This window comes from Panulirus ornatus, chromosome 47, assembly GCF_036320965.1.
Source record: "Panulirus ornatus isolate Po-2019 chromosome 47, ASM3632096v1, whole genome shotgun sequence".
In the NCBI taxonomy this organism is placed as follows: domain Eukaryota; kingdom Metazoa; phylum Arthropoda; class Malacostraca; order Decapoda; family Palinuridae; genus Panulirus; species Panulirus ornatus.
In genome coordinates, this window is record NC_092270.1 from 1,800,856 (window position 1) to 1,819,521 (window position 18,666).

At 43.1% G+C, this 18,666-nt stretch overlaps 1 protein-coding gene across 2 annotated transcripts in view; it reads left to right on the plus strand.

Annotated features, from left to right (window-relative positions):
* LOC139763419 (uncharacterized) overlaps positions 1 to 18,666 on the plus strand; it is a 203,999-nt gene that overhangs the window by 25,447 nt on the left and 159,886 nt on the right. The window contains exons 1-2 of one of the 2 annotated variants that reach the window (XM_071689444.1): positions 8,872 to 9,135; positions 14,578 to 15,192. In XM_071689444.1, the coding sequence (XP_071545545.1) occupies positions 14,973 to 15,192 (220 nt within the window). In that variant the 5' untranslated portion in view covers positions 8,872 to 9,135; positions 14,578 to 14,972. Of the gene's footprint in view, positions 1 to 8,871; positions 9,136 to 14,577; positions 15,193 to 18,666 lie in introns of those variants that run through there. The other variant, XM_071689445.1, reaches the window with a different exon arrangement.

Consider the following 18,666-nt stretch of genomic DNA (forward strand, 5'->3'; position numbering starts at 1 on the left):
AGGAAGACGTAAAGGTCACATTGTATAACAGTTTCATGTTTACTCGTCCAAATGTGACAGCAAAAACGACTCTTAATATGTCCAGCAAAAACAGGTAAAGACTTAAGTGAGAAGTTAAGAAAGGATATGAATGATTGAGACAAGAATAGTCATTGTATAATCTAAAGATCTCAGACGCAGAAAATGAAGATAACAACAGAAACATAGAAAATGGGATTCTCAACACTTCAGAAAATTGGTTGTGGATTCCAAGATCACAGGAATTGCACATTGTTGACGTATATAACATAATGTAGGAAGGAGCTTGATGAAACTGTACTAGTGAGATAAACAAATGTCCATACGAGAAATACAAGGAGAATAAAAGATGGAATTAAACAATACCAAGTAAAAATGAAATGAAAGAGATGAAGAAAAATTTGAGAAAAATATATATAGAAATGACAGTACCTGGAAAAGCAGAAAGATGGTTGACTTGAGAAATGAATTGGCGAATTAGAGGGTTAAACTGGAGGATTGTGAGGGAGGAATGAGAGACAGAGGCGAGGAAGGAGGGAGGAAGGTGGGAGGAAGGGGCACAGAAGAGAAAACGGGTCATCAGGAAAATCATGATTTAAAACAACAGCCGAGAAAGAAAATGAGAAATGGCGGTCCACATGATAAATATCTGACAGAAGAATAACGGTGAGAGAGTGAAAGTAATGGTGATGAATTATGTGTGTGAGAGAGAGAGAGAGAGAGAGAGAGAGAGAGAGAGAGAGAGAGAGAGAGAGAGAGAGAGAGAGAGAGAGAATCCTGAACATGTGGCAGAGGTGGATGGGTCGCCTTGTGGTTTGGTGGTGGCGGTGGTGTTGGTGAGGGGGAGAGAAGAATCTGTGGGAGAGGTAGGAGAGGTGGGAGAGGTGGGAGAGGTTGCTGGGAGAGTATAATGCCTGCCAGGCTGCCAGTGGAGGGCCGGGGGCAACCATTGCTTCCAGTGAGAGTTGATGCCGCCACCCAGGCGCTGGTCAGATGGCACGTTAGATGTACGATATTACGCAGGAAAGTGAAATGCAAAGATATATATATATATATATATATATATATATATATATATATATATATATGTGTGTGTGTGTGTGTATATATATATATATATATATATATATATATATATATATATATATATATATATATTGTCCCCAGAACCTGGAAACAGGAGGATGGTTGGTTTTGAATCAAGAATTCCTTTGCCTAGTCTGTACTATCTTTTGTGAAGTATTGATGATGCAAATTTCTATAAGATTACTCTTCTCTCGAGGTATAACCTCAAACAGGCGGAGCCCGGTAACACCTGTAGGTAGGTAGATGAACAGGTAAACAGATAGATAGATTCACAGAAGACAGATAGATAGATACACTGACAGAAGAGAGATAGATGTACACAGACAGAAGAGAGATAGATAGATACACTGACAGAAGAGAGATAGATGTACACAGACAGAAGAGAGATAGATAGATACACTGACAGAAGAGAGATAGATGTACACAGAAAGAAGAGAGATAGATAGATACACAGACAGAAGACAGATAGATGTACACAGACAGAAGACGGATAGATAGATACAATTTCTGATATATTTTTCCCTCTGACTTATATCCCAAGTCGCCATTGTAGATGTAGAGAAACATTTTCTGTCAATATTGCGAGTCTTCCTCCACAGATATTAGGCCTTCCCTCACCTCACTACCTCAGCTGGTCAAACTTCGCCTTCAATAACTGTGATGGTGGTGAGGGGATGTGTGTGGGGGGGGGCGGGTATGTGCGTAGGGGCCGTGCATTGTGTGTGTGAGGGAGGGAATTACTATCTGTATATTACGTGGAAAATGTTTTACACTCGTGTTGCCCAGTCTCTTAACCATGTAAATATGTATCATGTCCTTACTCACATATGTACACACACACACACACACACACACACACACACACACACACACACACGTACACACACACACACACACACACACACACACAGCAGCCTAAGCCAGATACCCATTTATCGACTAATTCTATTGGGAGGATGAATACCTAGGATATGCTTTGGGCGGACTGCCTTGCCCAGGATTCCAACACGGGCGGTCTCATGCGTGAATCATGGTCAACAACACACCACTAGAACGGAAGCTCGTGCCTGTCTGTCTGTCTGTGTGCAGACGGGGAATGGCGAGACAGATCTTATGTCTGTCCTAAATATAAAAAAAAAAGAAAATCGTGAAAATCATTCCAGCGTCAATATTGTCATGTGCGTCAGTGTTGTCACACTCTGCCTGGGTGTAATGTCGAGTTGCGCCATCAGGAGTACGCAAAAGGAGTGTGTGGGTGTAGGGGAAGGTACGACCCCCACAGTGTGGGTGTGGGGGAAGGTGGGCCCCACGTGTGGGTGTAGGGGAAGGTACGACCCCCACAGTGTGGGTGTGGGGGAAGGTGGGCCCCATGTGTGGATGTAGGGGAAGGTACGACCCCCACAGTGTGGGTGTGGGGGAAGGTGGGCCTCATGTGTGGGTGTAGGGGAAGGTACGACCCCCACAATGTGTGTGTGGGGGAAGGTGGGCCCCACGTGTGGGTGTAGGGGAAGGTACGACCCCCACAGTGTGGGTGTGGGGGAAGGTGGGCCCCATGTGTGGGTGTAGGGGAAGGTACGACCCCCACAATGTGTGTGTGGGGGAAGGTGGGCCCCACGTGTGGGTGTAGGGGAAGGTACGACCCCCACAGTGTGGGTGTGGGGGGAAGGTGGGCCCCACGTGTAGGTGTAGGGGAAGGTACGACCCCCACAGTGTGGGTGTGGGGGAAGGTGGGCCCCACTTGTGGGTGTGGGGGAAGGTGGGTCCCCCACACCCCGTCTGACCAGGACCAGAAGTTGATGGGAATAAAGTCGTCAACCTGGACTGCCTCTCTCACTAATAACCTGCAGGGTGGGAGGGGGACCATCGAGATTACAGTTCCCCCTTCTCTACCCACGTGATTGAGAGAGAGAGAGAGAGAGAGAGAGAGAGAGAGAGAGAGAGAGAGAGAGAGAGAGAGAGCAACAGGTAGAAATACTAAGAAATGTCATTGCAAGACCTTGCCATCTTTATATATATATATATATATATATATATATATATATATATATATATATATATATATATATATATGCATGTGCACCACAGATAAAGGAGAATATGTGAGATAAGTAAGATAAGTGAGCAAGTTCTTACTTTTACAAGTATCAGCAAATTTTGCGCTTCACTTTTTTCCATAGAAGTTTGAAGTTTATTCGAGTAAGTTAATTGCTGCCGTAAGCAAGTGAAGGAGCGTGGATTTTTCAGTGCATGATGAAGAACTGGTTTGAATATAAGACGCAGATCCGGAACACCAGTCAAATCTCCCTTGAAGCAGAGATCTTCAGGAGGGTTCTCGTGTGTGTGTGTGTGTGTGTGTGTGTGTGTGTGTGTGTGTGTGTGTGTATTTGCTATCTTCGTAATACAACTTTCTTCGTAATATAATTTACTGAGTGGGGTCATCCCACAAAGACGAATTCTTCACATGGACTGTATCAAGGAATAACATTACGACGTAACCAAAGGAAATGTGTTTACCTTGTCGACCAGTATCGTGTGTGGATAGAAGGATGGGATGTCTATATATATATATATATATATATATATATATATATATATATATATATATATATATATATATATACATATATGTATATATTGATGGTGGAGGTGCCGAGGCCAGGGGCAAGGGGATCAGTTTTCTCCTCCTCCATTTGTCTGTAATTGGGTAACTTTTCCAGAGTGACGAGCCACACCTGGGTCACGGGGAGTCCGTCATTCCCTTGTGCCAGACACATTTTACAGGACATCAAAGGTCTGGGGAAAAGATGAAGCGAGAGAAGCGACAAAACTACATCAACACACACACACACACACACACACACACGACTATATAAACGCATAAATATGAACACTTGGGCCTTGATATCACAAGATGCAGTCTGGTGATGATAATCATATGACACAGTGAGAGATCACCCACAGATGGTCGTCAGTGAGTCTGTCATGGCTTGATATCTTCGACTGTTAGTGTATATTAGCGAAATATAAATACCCGGATGTGTTTCATGATGACATTACCACATTGAGGTTTCAGTGTTGAGGTACGTAGTCGTGTCTAGAGGCAGTTCTCAACGCCTTTTAGGAAGACGACGCGACCCTCCTTCCCCTTCCTGAGTCGTACCGTCGTGCTCACAAGTTACGTCAATGTGCTCAAGGGTCGTATCTCCTGTGTCTGATTGTCGTACCTCCTTCGTTCTCAAGGGTCGTAACGTCGTGGAGCAGGGGGTCAACCCCTCGCTGTATAATGCAACAGTTTGGTTCTATATTGGCTGACCCGCTTTGATCAGCATTGATCGACATGGCCTCTTGCTCTCTGTGATGTTGGAGGCTAATTAATCAACACCGTCTTTCTCGCTGAAGCTTTGTCCAGGTGGAATACCTGTCGCAGATACGCTTCATCCGCGTTGAAAATGTCCCCTTTGATGTCCAGCCATGAATGCAGTTATTTCTCTTTTTTTTATGGGGGATAAAATCGCTTGTGTTTAGTGTCTGGTTTAAAGTTAATTGGATACACCAATTTTTGTTTTTTTTTCATGTGTATTTTGAATTTTATTGCGTTTGCGTTTTGATAGATTTTCTATTAATTTTTGGCCTTTTCATCACTAGAGGCGGATAGATCTGCGAACAGGTGCATGATGGCGTATGGATTCTCTATTTGTTATAGTCTATTGTGTTCCTGTACAAATCTATTGGATACTTGACTCTGTTCTCACCAACCGTTTGAGGTTATCATTCTGCTCTCCTGCATTCCTTTACTTATCTTGTGGAATTCCTTTAGGAAATCATAATGTTATTTGATAAAAGGCTACATTAACGCTACCTCGAACGCATCTTCCTTTCATTTAATTCTTTCAGAATTTCTGATGTTGTCATTACGAATTAGAAACACTCTGCAACCTATTAAGATTATCAAACACATTTTCTTAATTAACCAATCGTCATTCTTGTTTAATTACTCGGCACAATTGCCTCACTGGAACATATCCTCTTAATCAACATTTTTGTTAATGAGTTCGGTGGAGAGCTCATGATTAATCCTCACTATTCCTGTGTAATATTTGTCTTTAAACAGAATTTGCGTGGAGAAGTCAAAATTGATCGTAAAGTCAAATATGGAACCCTCTTCTCCAAAACTTCTACTGAAGTTTAGAAAACTGTGAGAGTTGACTTTCTCCTTAATATGATTATACTCTACTTATATAATCACCCATCCTAATAACACTTCATTACTGTTTGATTACCAGTAGATTCAACATAGACGAGGCATTACCCCTGATTCCCAGGCTCCTCTTCATCAACAAACACACACGTGTAGCTTCGGGACAAAGAGAAACATAAACAAAGCTTTTTTGTCTGTGATGAGTTATGTTGCCAATGTTTGCCAGACTCTTTTATGCTAATGAGTCTATTAGCGGTGACGGAAAAACGTAAACAAAAGGTATTTGTCTAATCTCCTAAGCGTGACTTTTCAACCTGACCCTTGAGGGTCAGGTCAAAGGCCAGACCATCAACCTCAAGAGTCGTAGCTCAGGGGTCACACCGTCGTGCTCAAGGGTCGTACCGTTGTGCTCAAGGGTCGTACCGTTGTGCTCAATGGTCACACCATTGTGCTGAAGGATGGTACCGTTGTGCTGAAGGATGGTACCGTTGTGCTCAAGGGTCGTACCGTCGTGCTCAAGGGTTGTACCGTCGTGCTCAAGGGTTGTACCGTTGTGCTCAAGGGTGGTACCGTCGTGCTCAAGGGTGGTACCGTCGTGCTCAAGGGTCGTACCGTTGTGTTCAAGGGTCGTACCGTTGTGCTCAAGAGTTGATTCAGTTTTCCAGTATTTTAGTGAAAGAAGTTGTCCCACACGACGGTGCAGGTATCAAACACATCAATGCAGATTATTCCTCGTTTGGAAGATAAGAATATAAATACTCATCCTGTGGAAAACACGAATATAATTTACGTTAGACCTGGACGTCAAAGAAAACGAATGAAGACAAATCCAGGTTGTATTTCAGTGATGCATCGCTTCACAATAATTCAGGGATTTGAAATCCCTGTCTTCCTCTTAATGCCAAGGAAGACAGACGAACTTCATTAACATATGCAGGAAGACAACGCCTCTTCGTTAACATATGCAGGAAGACAACGCCTCTTCGTTAACATATGCAGGAAGACAACGCCTCTTCTTTAACATATGCAGGAAGACAACGCCTCTTCTTTAACATATGCAGGAAGACAACGCCTCTTCTTTAACATATGCAGGAAGACAACGCCTCTTCTTTAACATATGCAGGAAGACAACGCCTCTTCGTTAACATATGCAGGAAGACAACGCCTCTTCATTAACATATGCAGGAAGACAATGCCTCTTCTTTAACATATGCAGGAAAACAACGCCTCTTCATTAACATATGCAGGAAGACAACGCCTCTTCTTTAACATATGAGAGAGGACAGACGCCGCTTCATGACAGCATGAATAGGACAGACGACCAGGCCAGAGGGTCTCCTTCACGTGTGGACACCTCGACACAGACCAGATGAGGGACAAGATCGCTCTGGCCTCCAGCATGAAGCGCTCAGCAGCGCACCAGCAGCAGACGTTCCTCAAGATGGACGGGAAAGACACATCGGACCACGACTGACAAGGTCTTCAAGTAGAAGGAAAACAGAGAATTATTTTTTCCTCTTACAAATGATATATTCTGGTATTATCATAAGAGGTGGATGGTCCTGTTGATGATAAAGACTCCAGTAAGATTTAGAATAAAGCCATTACTGAGGTAAGACCTTAAGATTAAAGAATAGTTTAGGAATATTTGGGAAGGTAGATAATCTACCATTTACAGAGTAGTCACGGGGACTTAAAGAATAGCCTTAATAAACACTCAGTAGACGTAGGATGAAGAATACAACAGAAACTGCAAGAGAGGTTGTTCACACTTCCTTTGGTTTTCATTCTATGGATGAATTATTCTGTGTGTGTGTGTGTGTGTGTGTGTGTGTGTGTGTGTGTATGCGCGCGCGCATCAGCTATTAGGCCCGATTCACTCAAGACAGCATCAAACACACACATAGATTGGCTTCTGTCATTACCAGCATCGTGGAAACAATGGCGATCAATTCAAATACTGAAGCCAAGTTGATGATACAATGGGTGACCATCAGGTGAGGATAGACACGAAGGAAACGATTCACATAAATGAAAATACAGAGAGGAACACACACACGCATACACGCATCATACATACAACTACACGTACATACACACACATACGCACACATACACACACACACACACACACACACACACACACACACACACACACACACACATACGGTTAAGATGGTGTGTACGGTTAAGATGGTGTGCACGGAAAGATGGTGTGCACGGTAAAGATGGTGTGCACGATAGATATGACTAAATTGTGTCGATATTATCGAGAAGGAAATACGATCATTAAAAAGGCTTTGATTGTATATAGGAACTCCGTCATTATCTACGACTCACACACAATCGATTCACCTTCAGATCCTCGAGTGATGTGGAGGAGAAGGATTCAGTCTTTATAAAGTCATAAATAGAGTTTGCAAGTGCGTCAGAGTCACTTTAATGATATTTATTGGGTATTAGTGGTTATAAAAGGTCTTCCTATAATTGGGCTATTTTCCTGTGTCGTTCTTTATATCCTTATCTTGATGGTTGAAGACTGTGATGCAGTTTGATTATTCTGTCTGTCAGCCTCCAGTCTTCTCCAGTCATCACGGACGACCCGCTACACACTACACTCTCCTCCAGGTGTAGCATGACACAGCTACATCAGGCGTAGCAATACACCCACACAGTGGACACACAACACCCGTTCTCTATACCTTTGTCTTGGATGATATGTGCATTTGGACGCAGGTTCCGCATTCTCGTCATGGCTTCGTCTTGTCTTTTCATGGGGCATCATGAAGCCAGACTTGGGTCACTTCTCCATGACTCTCTTTAGTGACGCTTGCATTTTCTCCCGCGTCTGGTCTTGCATTAAAATGTTGTCAGCATCTTCAACAAATCCCATGCATTATGTGCCTCCGTATGACGGCCATCTTGCTGAGATCTCGGTCGTGAAATGAATGCATATGGAGTTCAATACCCCCCCTAGCGGGGTCCCATTCTCTCCCAGAAGTGTTTATATTTACGCCTTCATCGACGACTCTCGCACACTTGTCTGACATATATTGTCTGGGTTATTTTAAGGTGGTTCCTCCCATTCCCATATTAGCTAAGGTCTCCATTGAAACGAATCTGTTATGAGAGAAAAGGGATTGTATCGCTCTGCTATTAGTAGAGTGAAATTGAATTCCAATGGCGTGAAATTAATTATAACAAATCCGGTATAAATGATGATATCGGTCATGCACAACAAGGTTATAAAAAAGGATTATATTCATTAAAACAGAACGTTTTGAAAATATTATTGAACACGACGATGAATGAAGCTATATTTCGTGTACACAACTGTAAAACGTTTACCTGGATTGTAAAAAACAATGAAAGAATATGAAAAAAGAAACGCAAAACCACACTTCAAATATATTGAAAGATGGAAATCCTTTATCTATGTGTACGTGAATAGAGGTTAGAATCGCCCACCAGCTAAGGTAACGACTACTGGACTGGTAGTTACCATCGTTAGCTCCCGGCCCCGTGCATTTGCTTGGCCTGGAGGCCGTTGTGCAGGTGAGGGAGCCACCGTCAGTGTCGTCCGGGAACCGTGAGGCGACGGATGTGTCATGGTCTGATCACGGACACACAACGACGAAGAGACAGACGGACGGACGGACGGACGGCGCTGTTGACGGAGAAGTGGACGACGATTTGAGTGTCGTGTTGACGGAGAATTGGACGACGATTTGAGTGTCGTATTGACGGAGAAGTGGACGACGATTTGAGTGTCGTGTTGACGGAGAAGTGGACGACGATCTGAGTGTCGTATTACAGGACGACGAAGGAATTAGGTAAATGTCAAATTCTTACGTGGGTTTTCTTTCTCTAGTGTTCATGAGATTGTTAGTGCAGGGATTCGTTAGTGAAAGTCTTCGTGTGATGTATGTGTCTGTTCGTAGGATCGCCAGGTCTCCACGAAACACGAACACTTTCGTTTGGTCCAGCCATTCGTGTCACTAACAGCAGGTAACCTCTATATAAACCATGGACTGTCGCCTGTTTTCTTTATACTTAGTGTTTGTTTGTCATGGTTAGCGTATATGTTGGTTGCGTTGTTAGGTATTGGCCGACGAAGAACAAACATGGAATCGTATTAATCTTACTTCAAGACGTCTGTTTGCGTTGGATGTTAAGACACCTCACTATGTATCGTAAGAGATCGGGGGAAATTCCTTTCCAGCTTGTGTGTTGTGTTTAGGGTACGTGAGCCAAGAAGTGCTAACTCGGTAAACAAAGGAAGCCTGTGTGTCTATGTTTAGACTCTGTTGTTTACGTTGCTAGGTAGCGAACAACGCAGCTACAAGTCGGAAAATAGGATCCAATGCAAGTATATGCAAGCGAAGGTGATCATAATCAGAGGTAACCACATATTCAATCTCGTTCCATTGTTTTAAGATTATTTTTTTTAAAGAATGAATTCCGCTTTTAAATATAAGACACAGGTAGTCGGTGCGGTGTTGTGTAACGCTGATGTTCGAAGTGATTCTTTGTATTGACGAGATGATTCTGACTCTCACTGCTGGGGTGACGATCCTGTCTGGGGTAAGAAAAGGAAGCTGGGCTCCTCTCTCTCACTCTCTCTCTCTCACTCTCTCTCTCTCTCTGTCTCTCTCTCTCTCTCTCTCTCTCTCTCTCTCTCTGGGGTGTTGGGTAAGGGTGATTAATACGTCTCAAACCCAGATATTCCCTGCACTTCAGAGGCCTCCCCACTTTGGACTCTTTGTGGAGTAATTGATTTGAACCCTTTCGTCATTCTAGATTTCTGTCTCATTCGAGACTCGAGTGTTTCACTTGAAACCCCTTGTGTTTCATTCGAGACTTTGATTAGAAGTTCGAGGGATAAAAATCTCAGATCGTAACAAGTCTCGCTAAAATTTGTTGGTGAAAAGTTAAGGACCCCCTTATATATATATATATATATATATATATATATATATATATATATATATGTATATATATATATATATATATATATATATATATATATATATAAAGTAATGATGATGGCTGCAACATTTTCCTGTAGAGTAAGTCAATTAATTCACAAATTGACGGAAAGCAAATCACTGACTTTTATTTTCACTGAAAAAAGAATATGAACTTAGTGATTATCAAGGGACTCTGTTCTGATATGATAATTGGATCAAATATTATATGTAAGGCTTAATAAGGGTGTCATGATTTAATTATACCCTAATTTTAGCCCAAAATATATAATTATCTTTAAGGTACGTGTATTCAATAATGCGTATTCGAAACTTTCAAACAAATTACATTGACGGATCCAAAGCGTCGCTTCATAGATTCAAATAACCGAGAGAAGCAGGTGTTCGAAGCGTTTCAAAGTTCATAATCAGTTCAGAACTTTTTTATTGATAAGGTTATCATTACTGTGCTGGTATATTGTTTACACTGTGTGCCGATCCTGGTACTGTAACCTTCATAGGCCTCGTTGCCCGGGTCACGTACTAGGAGTTCAACCAGTACTGCCGTAATAGTCTCTCTCTCTCTCTCTCTCTCTCTCTCTCTCTCTCTCTCTCTCTCTCTCTCTCTCTCTCTCTCGTCATACACGTTAGTTTAAAGACACTTCATACGAAAGTGATTTTGCGGGAGGACGAGAGAATATTTATATATTCTGAAAAAAATAACTTTTTCATTTCACCGTCGCTCACATGTTCGCCTACGGGCACCGCCCCTGCTACTCCCCCCCCCCCCCCCAACTCCCTCCTGCACCATGCATACTGGCGGTCTCTTCCCCCCTCCCCCCCTCTCCATCCCCGCCTCCTCCTTCCACTCTGATGTCCCCGCCTGCGTGCGCATCCCTGGATGTGCACATACAACCCATCACTGCCCCTTGGATGCACATATGACAGGTAGTTACAGCGACCATTTCACTCAGCGACTCTGTAAGTCTGGCCAGACATGAGAAACTTCTTGAACTATGAGAAAAAGAAACGATTAAGTCGTCAAAATTTTTCGTACTTTTGCATCTGAAAATAGTTTGTACAGCTGATGGGAAGTGGACCTACGTCATACGTAGATCCACTTTACGAAATACGTAATTTGCTACATAATCGTTTGTTATCCTAGCTTTGACCTTTGCCCTTACCCTCGCAACGACTATCTTGACCTCACAATCTTCATTTTAAAGATATGTAACGTCATAAATACGTAATACCTTGATTTCGCATGATGCGTACGGCGCTAATTCAAATGGGATAAAAGGATATGAAGACGGTAAGGATGAAAAAGGTTGTATGTATAGGGCGTTGTATGAAGACGTGCTGAAAATATTAACAGTTCAGATAGTCCGGACGGGGCATTCGAAGCCGTTTCATCCGTAGCTGAAAAGCAGATCTTTTGAATATAATGCCTTATGGTAGTCACTTCATTCAGGGGTTTTGTTGACAAACGTCAGAGCAAGGGATGTGTATCGCTGCCTTGTTTATTTGTAACATTTCATACGATTGTTTCCGTGTAAACTTGCATGTTTCGAAACGCTTTTTTGTTCGATGTGACAATTTGACAACTCGGTCTTTGTGCGATGTGCTTGCCGTCGGATATTAAAAAATTGCTTTTGATAGTTTGGTCGATAAAAGCAGAATGAATAACGGGACAATGTAGAATTGCCGGCAAAAGTGCAGGGATATTCGTGTTTCCCTGGGACGCTCCTGGTCGAGGCCGTACCGAGCTACCCGTGTCTCTGCCATTCGAGACAGAGAGTTCGGAACAGCTTCGACCAGGCGTGTCACCAGGCTCTCTCTCTCTCTCTCTCTCTCTCTCTCTCTCTCTCTCTCTCTCTCTCTCTCTCTCTCTCTCTCTCTCTCTCTACCCATGTCGAAACAAAGGGTTCGATACAGCTTCGAAAACGCGTCACTCAGGACTGCTATCCCCATCGGTTCATATAGTGATGGCCGCCACGTCAGTATTGAATCCTATACTTTTAAAGAGACGAATCAACCCAAAACATTTGAACACTAAACTGTAGTTTCTTGTGAATGATGTTCAGTAAGAAAAGACTATGATGATGAACTACACTTACAACAAAGCCAGCGGATCAGGGTTGGGATGAGACGCAGTGAGGATTCGTATCAAAGATTTACTAACATACAACGTAAACAAATAACTTACACTGTTATCTGTAAATAACTTTCACTGTTATCTGTAATTCATTGCTAAATTAGACGTAAAAATTATTTTATACGTTCAAGTTACTCTGTTATGAACTTTGCTTCACCAAAGGTGATGGACGAGTTTCAGGAAACTGTTCGAATCGTTGAACTGCATAACGAGGTGAAACGAGGATTAGCATGTATTTTAGAGTGAATGATAAAACTGCTATGTCACTACCGCATATATTAATGGATATCGAGCAAACGAGAGTAATCATGAAACCAATTCAGTTGGATTTAGGTAAAAAGTAACTTTAGTAAAAGATTATTCAACGCAAAGTGAATAGAAATCTAACAAAAGCTTGAACATCCGGGTTTTTGTTAAATCCACAAGAGTATTATACTCACATGATGCGCTAGTTTTCTATTGAAAGTCAGGCTCACATATTAGTTCCCTCCTGAGAGAACATATTCCACAGGAAACTTTTAACTAAAAACCCGGATGATTTTACCCTCACCGAACGGTGAACCAAAAGCTGTTGGGTTCTGTCAGAAGTTGAGCTTGCTTGTAGTGTCGGGTATGCTTGCCACTGAAGAAGTCACCAGTGGTGGATCCCCTGATAAACCACTGAGATTGTTGTCAGTTCTAGCTCTTCTCAACCACTGAGACCGTTGTCAGTGGAGACTTTGTTGACCGGTGAAGCTGTTGTAAGTGTCGTTGGATGTGACATACTGAGGCTCTAGAGGGTTGTCAGTATGATAGGTGTTCATATACGTAGAGTTGTCAGTTATATGTATACGGAAATGTTAGCTGTCTAGGGTTGTCAGCTATCTGGGTGTGTTAGCTGTATAGGGTTGACAGCTATCTGGGTGTGTTAACTGTATAAGGTTGTCAGCTCTCTGGATGTGTTAGCTGTATAGAGTTGACAGCTATCTGGATGTGTTAGCTGTATAGGGTTGACAGCTATCTGGGTGTGTTAGCTGTATAGGGTTGCTAGATATCTGGATGTGTTAGCTGTATGGGGTTTACATATTTGGGTTATGATGGTAGATAGCATAACATGAATGGTGGTTTGGTTAGCAGCTCGTGTGGTAGAAATGTGGTTGTGCTAGCACCAGATGAGGTGTGTTGGTTGGTATTTAGCATGGTGGAATTATGGTATGTTTGATATCCAGTGTGGTGGAATATGGCGAACTGCTTAACAGATCATAGGGTTAAATGATGATTGACATCAAGGATGGTTGAATGGTGGTTTGGTTTTCAGTCACCCAGTATGGAAAAAAACGATGGTTTGGCAGCCACCCCAATATGGCAGAATGGAGGTCTGAAAGGTAACTAGTATGGTAAAATATCTATTTGGTGATCTCCCAGTATGGTATATTGGTAGAGTGGTTGCCAACCAGTCAGGTGGAATGGAGGCTACCTCAGCCACACAAGTGGGAGGGCTGGACAGCTGCTGGGTGAGGGGAGAGCTTTAGTTGCTTCCATTAGAAATTTATTTACCCTTGTTGACAGATGAGCGCTTCCCCTATGATCAAATTTGCTGGAAAATTTCTCCCTCCAAAAACCTTATATAGGAGGCGTTCATATATGTATATAGAAACTGTCTATCCTTAGAATTCATCATTAGATCATCACTTATTTACTTTGTCTTTATTTCGAACTATTCCGTAGAAAACGAGCTTCAATATTTTTCTCCCCCAAGAAGACCTTCATTGCTTGTTTAATTCTATAGAAAACGAGCGCCATTATCTCTTTTCCCAAGACCTCCTTCATTAAGTTCTTGGAGTATGATAGATACACACAGGAATCTGAAGCTTATGTAAACCTTAGGGTAGGATGTCAAGTCGTCCTACACAGAGTCCCTGGCTGCAGATGGTGGAGGTGACAGGAATTAGTGCCGGCCCAAAGCCGCCAGCTGGACCTGAGCGCTTGCTTACTCGTTGCCTCGCGATGACGATGGACACGCTCGGTAATTCCCATCCGCCAGCTTCTGGAGCTGTCTTCTCCAGTTACCGGCGTTCAGCCCCTAACCGGACATTGCCTAGACGCCGGTAGTAGCCGATCACTACCAGCCTCTCGACCCTCTCAATACAGGTTTCTCTTCTCTTCCTCCACAGGTTGACGATAGCGTCTTCAACTGGCCAAGCTGAGCGTTGGATCCTTCCCTGGCGGATGTGAAGTACCCGCGTGGACCCAACTGTGACGTCTTCCATATAGAAGGAGAAAAACGGGTTAAACCAACATGGTTCTCAAGTGCTGAACACTTTATATAGCTTTATGACAGTGATTTTTTTGTGAACCTCTATATAGTGTTGATAACCATAACAGATACGTTTGAAAAGGAACTTAGTACTTAAGAAAGAGAGCCATTTTGAAAGCTATTGTTCTTGTCCAATACGAGAGATAATCAGTGGACCATTGTGTAGGCACGAGAACCTCTCCTCTGACACGTTACCTTCCCTTCCTGCTGACGGCAGAGCTACTTTGACCCTAGTTCTCCAAGAGCAATATAATGTCAATGTTGGTCAGACGCGGGACCATGTGCCACCGCAGCTCCTCGCGCCGACTGCAGCGCAAGAGCCAGCAACAGAAGGCAGCAGCGGCCAGCATCCAGCTGCAGGGTCGACCAGGCTCAGCCAGGGCCAAGTCTCCAGGGTCGGCCACCTCCATGGCCTCCTCCCCAGCAGGAGGACCATCGACCTCCAGAGGCCTGGGCGTCTCCAATACCAGAGGTCAGTACATGATCAACCCATGACCGGTCCTCTCTTGACGACTGTTTACTTTAGTTTCGCCACTTTATTTATATTAAATGAAAACCATAAGATAACGTAGTACTCCATTAATGATCAAGATACCGTTCTGAAATAGGTTTGGACATTGCTATTTGCATCTTGCCACAGCGATATATATTCTAGACCAAACTAAAGATGAAAAAAAAACTCTGAAATTATGGTAAAACTTTGACTATAAAGATTTGTAATGATATGCGTTAATGTCTTACCTAATAAACGTTAATTAATCCAACCAACGTAACCAATAAAGTAAGAATGCCAGCACAGGCGACAATAAAAACAGAACGTTGCCATTTTCCCGTCGTATTTAAAGTAACGATGAACGAGTCACCGCACAAACCATAACCTTGTTCCTTTTTCATTTACTTTTCATATTAGTCAAACTATTTCATCCAAACAAGATCTATACTCATTTAAACCTTCAAATATTTTTTGAAGCAGATGATAATCAGTGAAGCAATACACATATGAGCTCTCGAGCTCTTCTTGCGAGACCCTGTTGAACCGTCTCGAACTTTTCTGAATTTTTTTGTCCAAACTCGTTTAAAACACATGGCTGTCAATAATTACAACCCATTTTCTTATCCATGAAACAAGATTGTTAACTCTGAAATAAAGTGGCGAAACTAAATTATAAATGTTTGCTCTTTATTAGATTGTCAGTATCAGAGTAGTTCGTACAGCTTCGAAATTTTGTTCGGGGGCTCGTTGGGATTGAAGCCGTTCATGGTGTGCCGAACTCCTTTACATGTAGATATCCAGACAATTCAGTCTTTATTAGGAAATATAAGCAGACGTTTCTTCAGATAATTAAAAGAACAGAAAATGGGGTCCGTTAAACAGTTCTTACTATTGCTTCCATTTACATTCAGTTATCCACAATGTCTCGTATATGTGTGTGTGTGGCTGTCAAGTTCCCTTCCTTGGGTTGCTGACATTCACTCCACAAACACCCTCTCCGTCTCACACGTAACTCGAAACCTTATTGTAAAATTTTCCAGCGGTGAGAGCTACGCGCTGACCCTTGTCAATGGCAGTATCACGTCATGGGTTAACTCCTGTTTCCATGTCCCGTTTTCCACTCCATTTCCCCATGCTCTCTCCATCTCCCCGTTTCCAATTCTCCATTTCACGCGCAAGTGATTCGGTTTTGCGTTTACCTCCGCACAGGTGCCATAAGTGCCACCTTGATTGGCACACGTCGCTGTCCTGAGTTCACTGTTATTGACACCCGACGGTCACCTGGGTTTCTTCTGTGCCACGGGGTACACCTACGATGTGCCACGGGGTACACCTGCGATGTGCCATGGGGTACACCTACGATGTGCCATGGGGTACACCGTGCGATGTGCCACGGGGTACAACGTGCGATGTGCCACGGGGTACACCGTGCGATGTGCCACGGTGTACACCGTGCGATGTCCCTCAGGGTACACCGTGCGATGTGCCACAGGGTACACCGTGCGATGTGCCGTGGGATACATGGTGCGAAAAACTGGTTTACATGTATACTTGGGTATACGATCAAGGCTCAAGGTTTACATGTGTGTGTGTGTTTACGTAAGTTGCGTGTGATTATTTGTGCTTTAAAGCGAGAGAGTTTTACACTCGTGTTGACTCATCTCTTAACCTTGTATATATGTACCATGGCTCTACTCGTATGTATGTACACACGTACACACCCCAGTCTAAGCCAGGTACTCATTTATAAACCAGCTCGACGGTAGGATGAATACCTGGGCTGCATGTAGGCCGACTGCCGAGCCCAGGATTCGAACCCAAACATAAACTTGCGTGAAACATGATCAGCGACGCTAACCACTTCACCACGTAGACTTGTATATTTCTGTGTGTGTATGATCACTACTGGTGTTGCCCCGTCTCTCAACCTTGTGTGTATGTGTGTGTTAGACGGGAGGTTTAGGAATGCGTTCGTCTATCTGTATCTTCAAATAGTCTATATTAACAACATTTCTTGACCAGTATGTACGTATGAAGATGGTAAAAAAGGAAAGTATAATCAATCTTGGTAGAATAATGAGACAAACATAACAGCTGAAAATGGATTTCGTTTTTGATTATGATTACGTTTTATAAGTAAGTCGCGTCTTGCGCACTTCGAAGAATACTTAAAACTAAATTACCTTATCCCAAACTACCTTACCTGACCCTAACTCACCCCACGTACTAACTGAGCCTCGGTGAGTGACCGAAACAAGAAAGATGTCATGAACTATCGGTTAAGTGGTTACCTTAACACGAGCGATGGTCATGAAGAGACTGACGGTGTCAGGTGTCTCCCTGCGTCAGGAGAAGAATGTCAGTCACATGGATCATCAGACTGTGCTTACCCGGCGTAAGGTGATCCTCAGGGTGTTGCCCCTGAACCCATCAGCCCAATGACACAAGGTCGTTTATCTAGTGTCCTTTCACTCTTCACATCAGTCTTATATGATAATAGACTCATCCAGTCGCTGAAACTAGTCCATTTGGCTCTCTATGGTGATCGCCTATAGCAGTTTAGCCCTTAATTGTGGTAATCATTAGACTTAAAACACACACGAGAAGACTTTCAAAGTACTTTTTTCACATAGAATCGAGTCATGAGAAGTTGAAACAAATCGTTGAACGGTGCTTTGTTAAACGTGAATGGGTCTGTTTGCTCATAACACTTTCCTACGCTTCGTCAGAAGCATTAATCGTAAAAGCCACATCATCCCTGGCGAGAGGGTCATGAAGTGGGGATCAATGTTTCACGAGGGAGGGTGGTTCCTTAAAGCCTTGTCCCCAGCATCTCTTCCGCCTCTCCTCCTGCAGGAGGACGAGGGAGGACCTGCGAAGGAATGCCTGGAGCAAAGTTTGGGCGTGTGGAATGTGAGGCCGGAGCGAGCCAGACAGGGGTTCGAAGGACTGCCTAGGAAATTCTCTTCTTTTTTTATAGTTTCAAATCACTTCTGATGATACGTGATTCTTTTGTTAGATTCATCGATGGATTGTTTTTAGCGCATGGCGCCAAATATTAGCTCATGAAGCCAAGGAGTTTTGCAAGGAACTTTTGCAATGAATTGGTTGTCAGAAAACCTATGATAACACATATTGTTATTGATATCTAAATAGCTTTCATTCTTCGTAGATAAGAGTTAGTCTGCTTCCTGGGTGTTGGTGCCTGTCTATCACCCAGCAGTACAGACGGTAGTCTAAGCCTATCTCCTTCAACAGGTCGAAGCAATTTTCTCTGATCGTTTCCACGGAATGTACCCAAATACAGCAGAGGGTTTGCCCTTAATACAACAAAATCATACATTATCTATTGATAAGGCTTGAGTTCTGGAAGGCTGTAGACAGTAGCAGACGGAAGAGTTTTTAGACAGATATTTGAAGCTTCAGTAGAAGACATGTGAAGCTTCAATACAA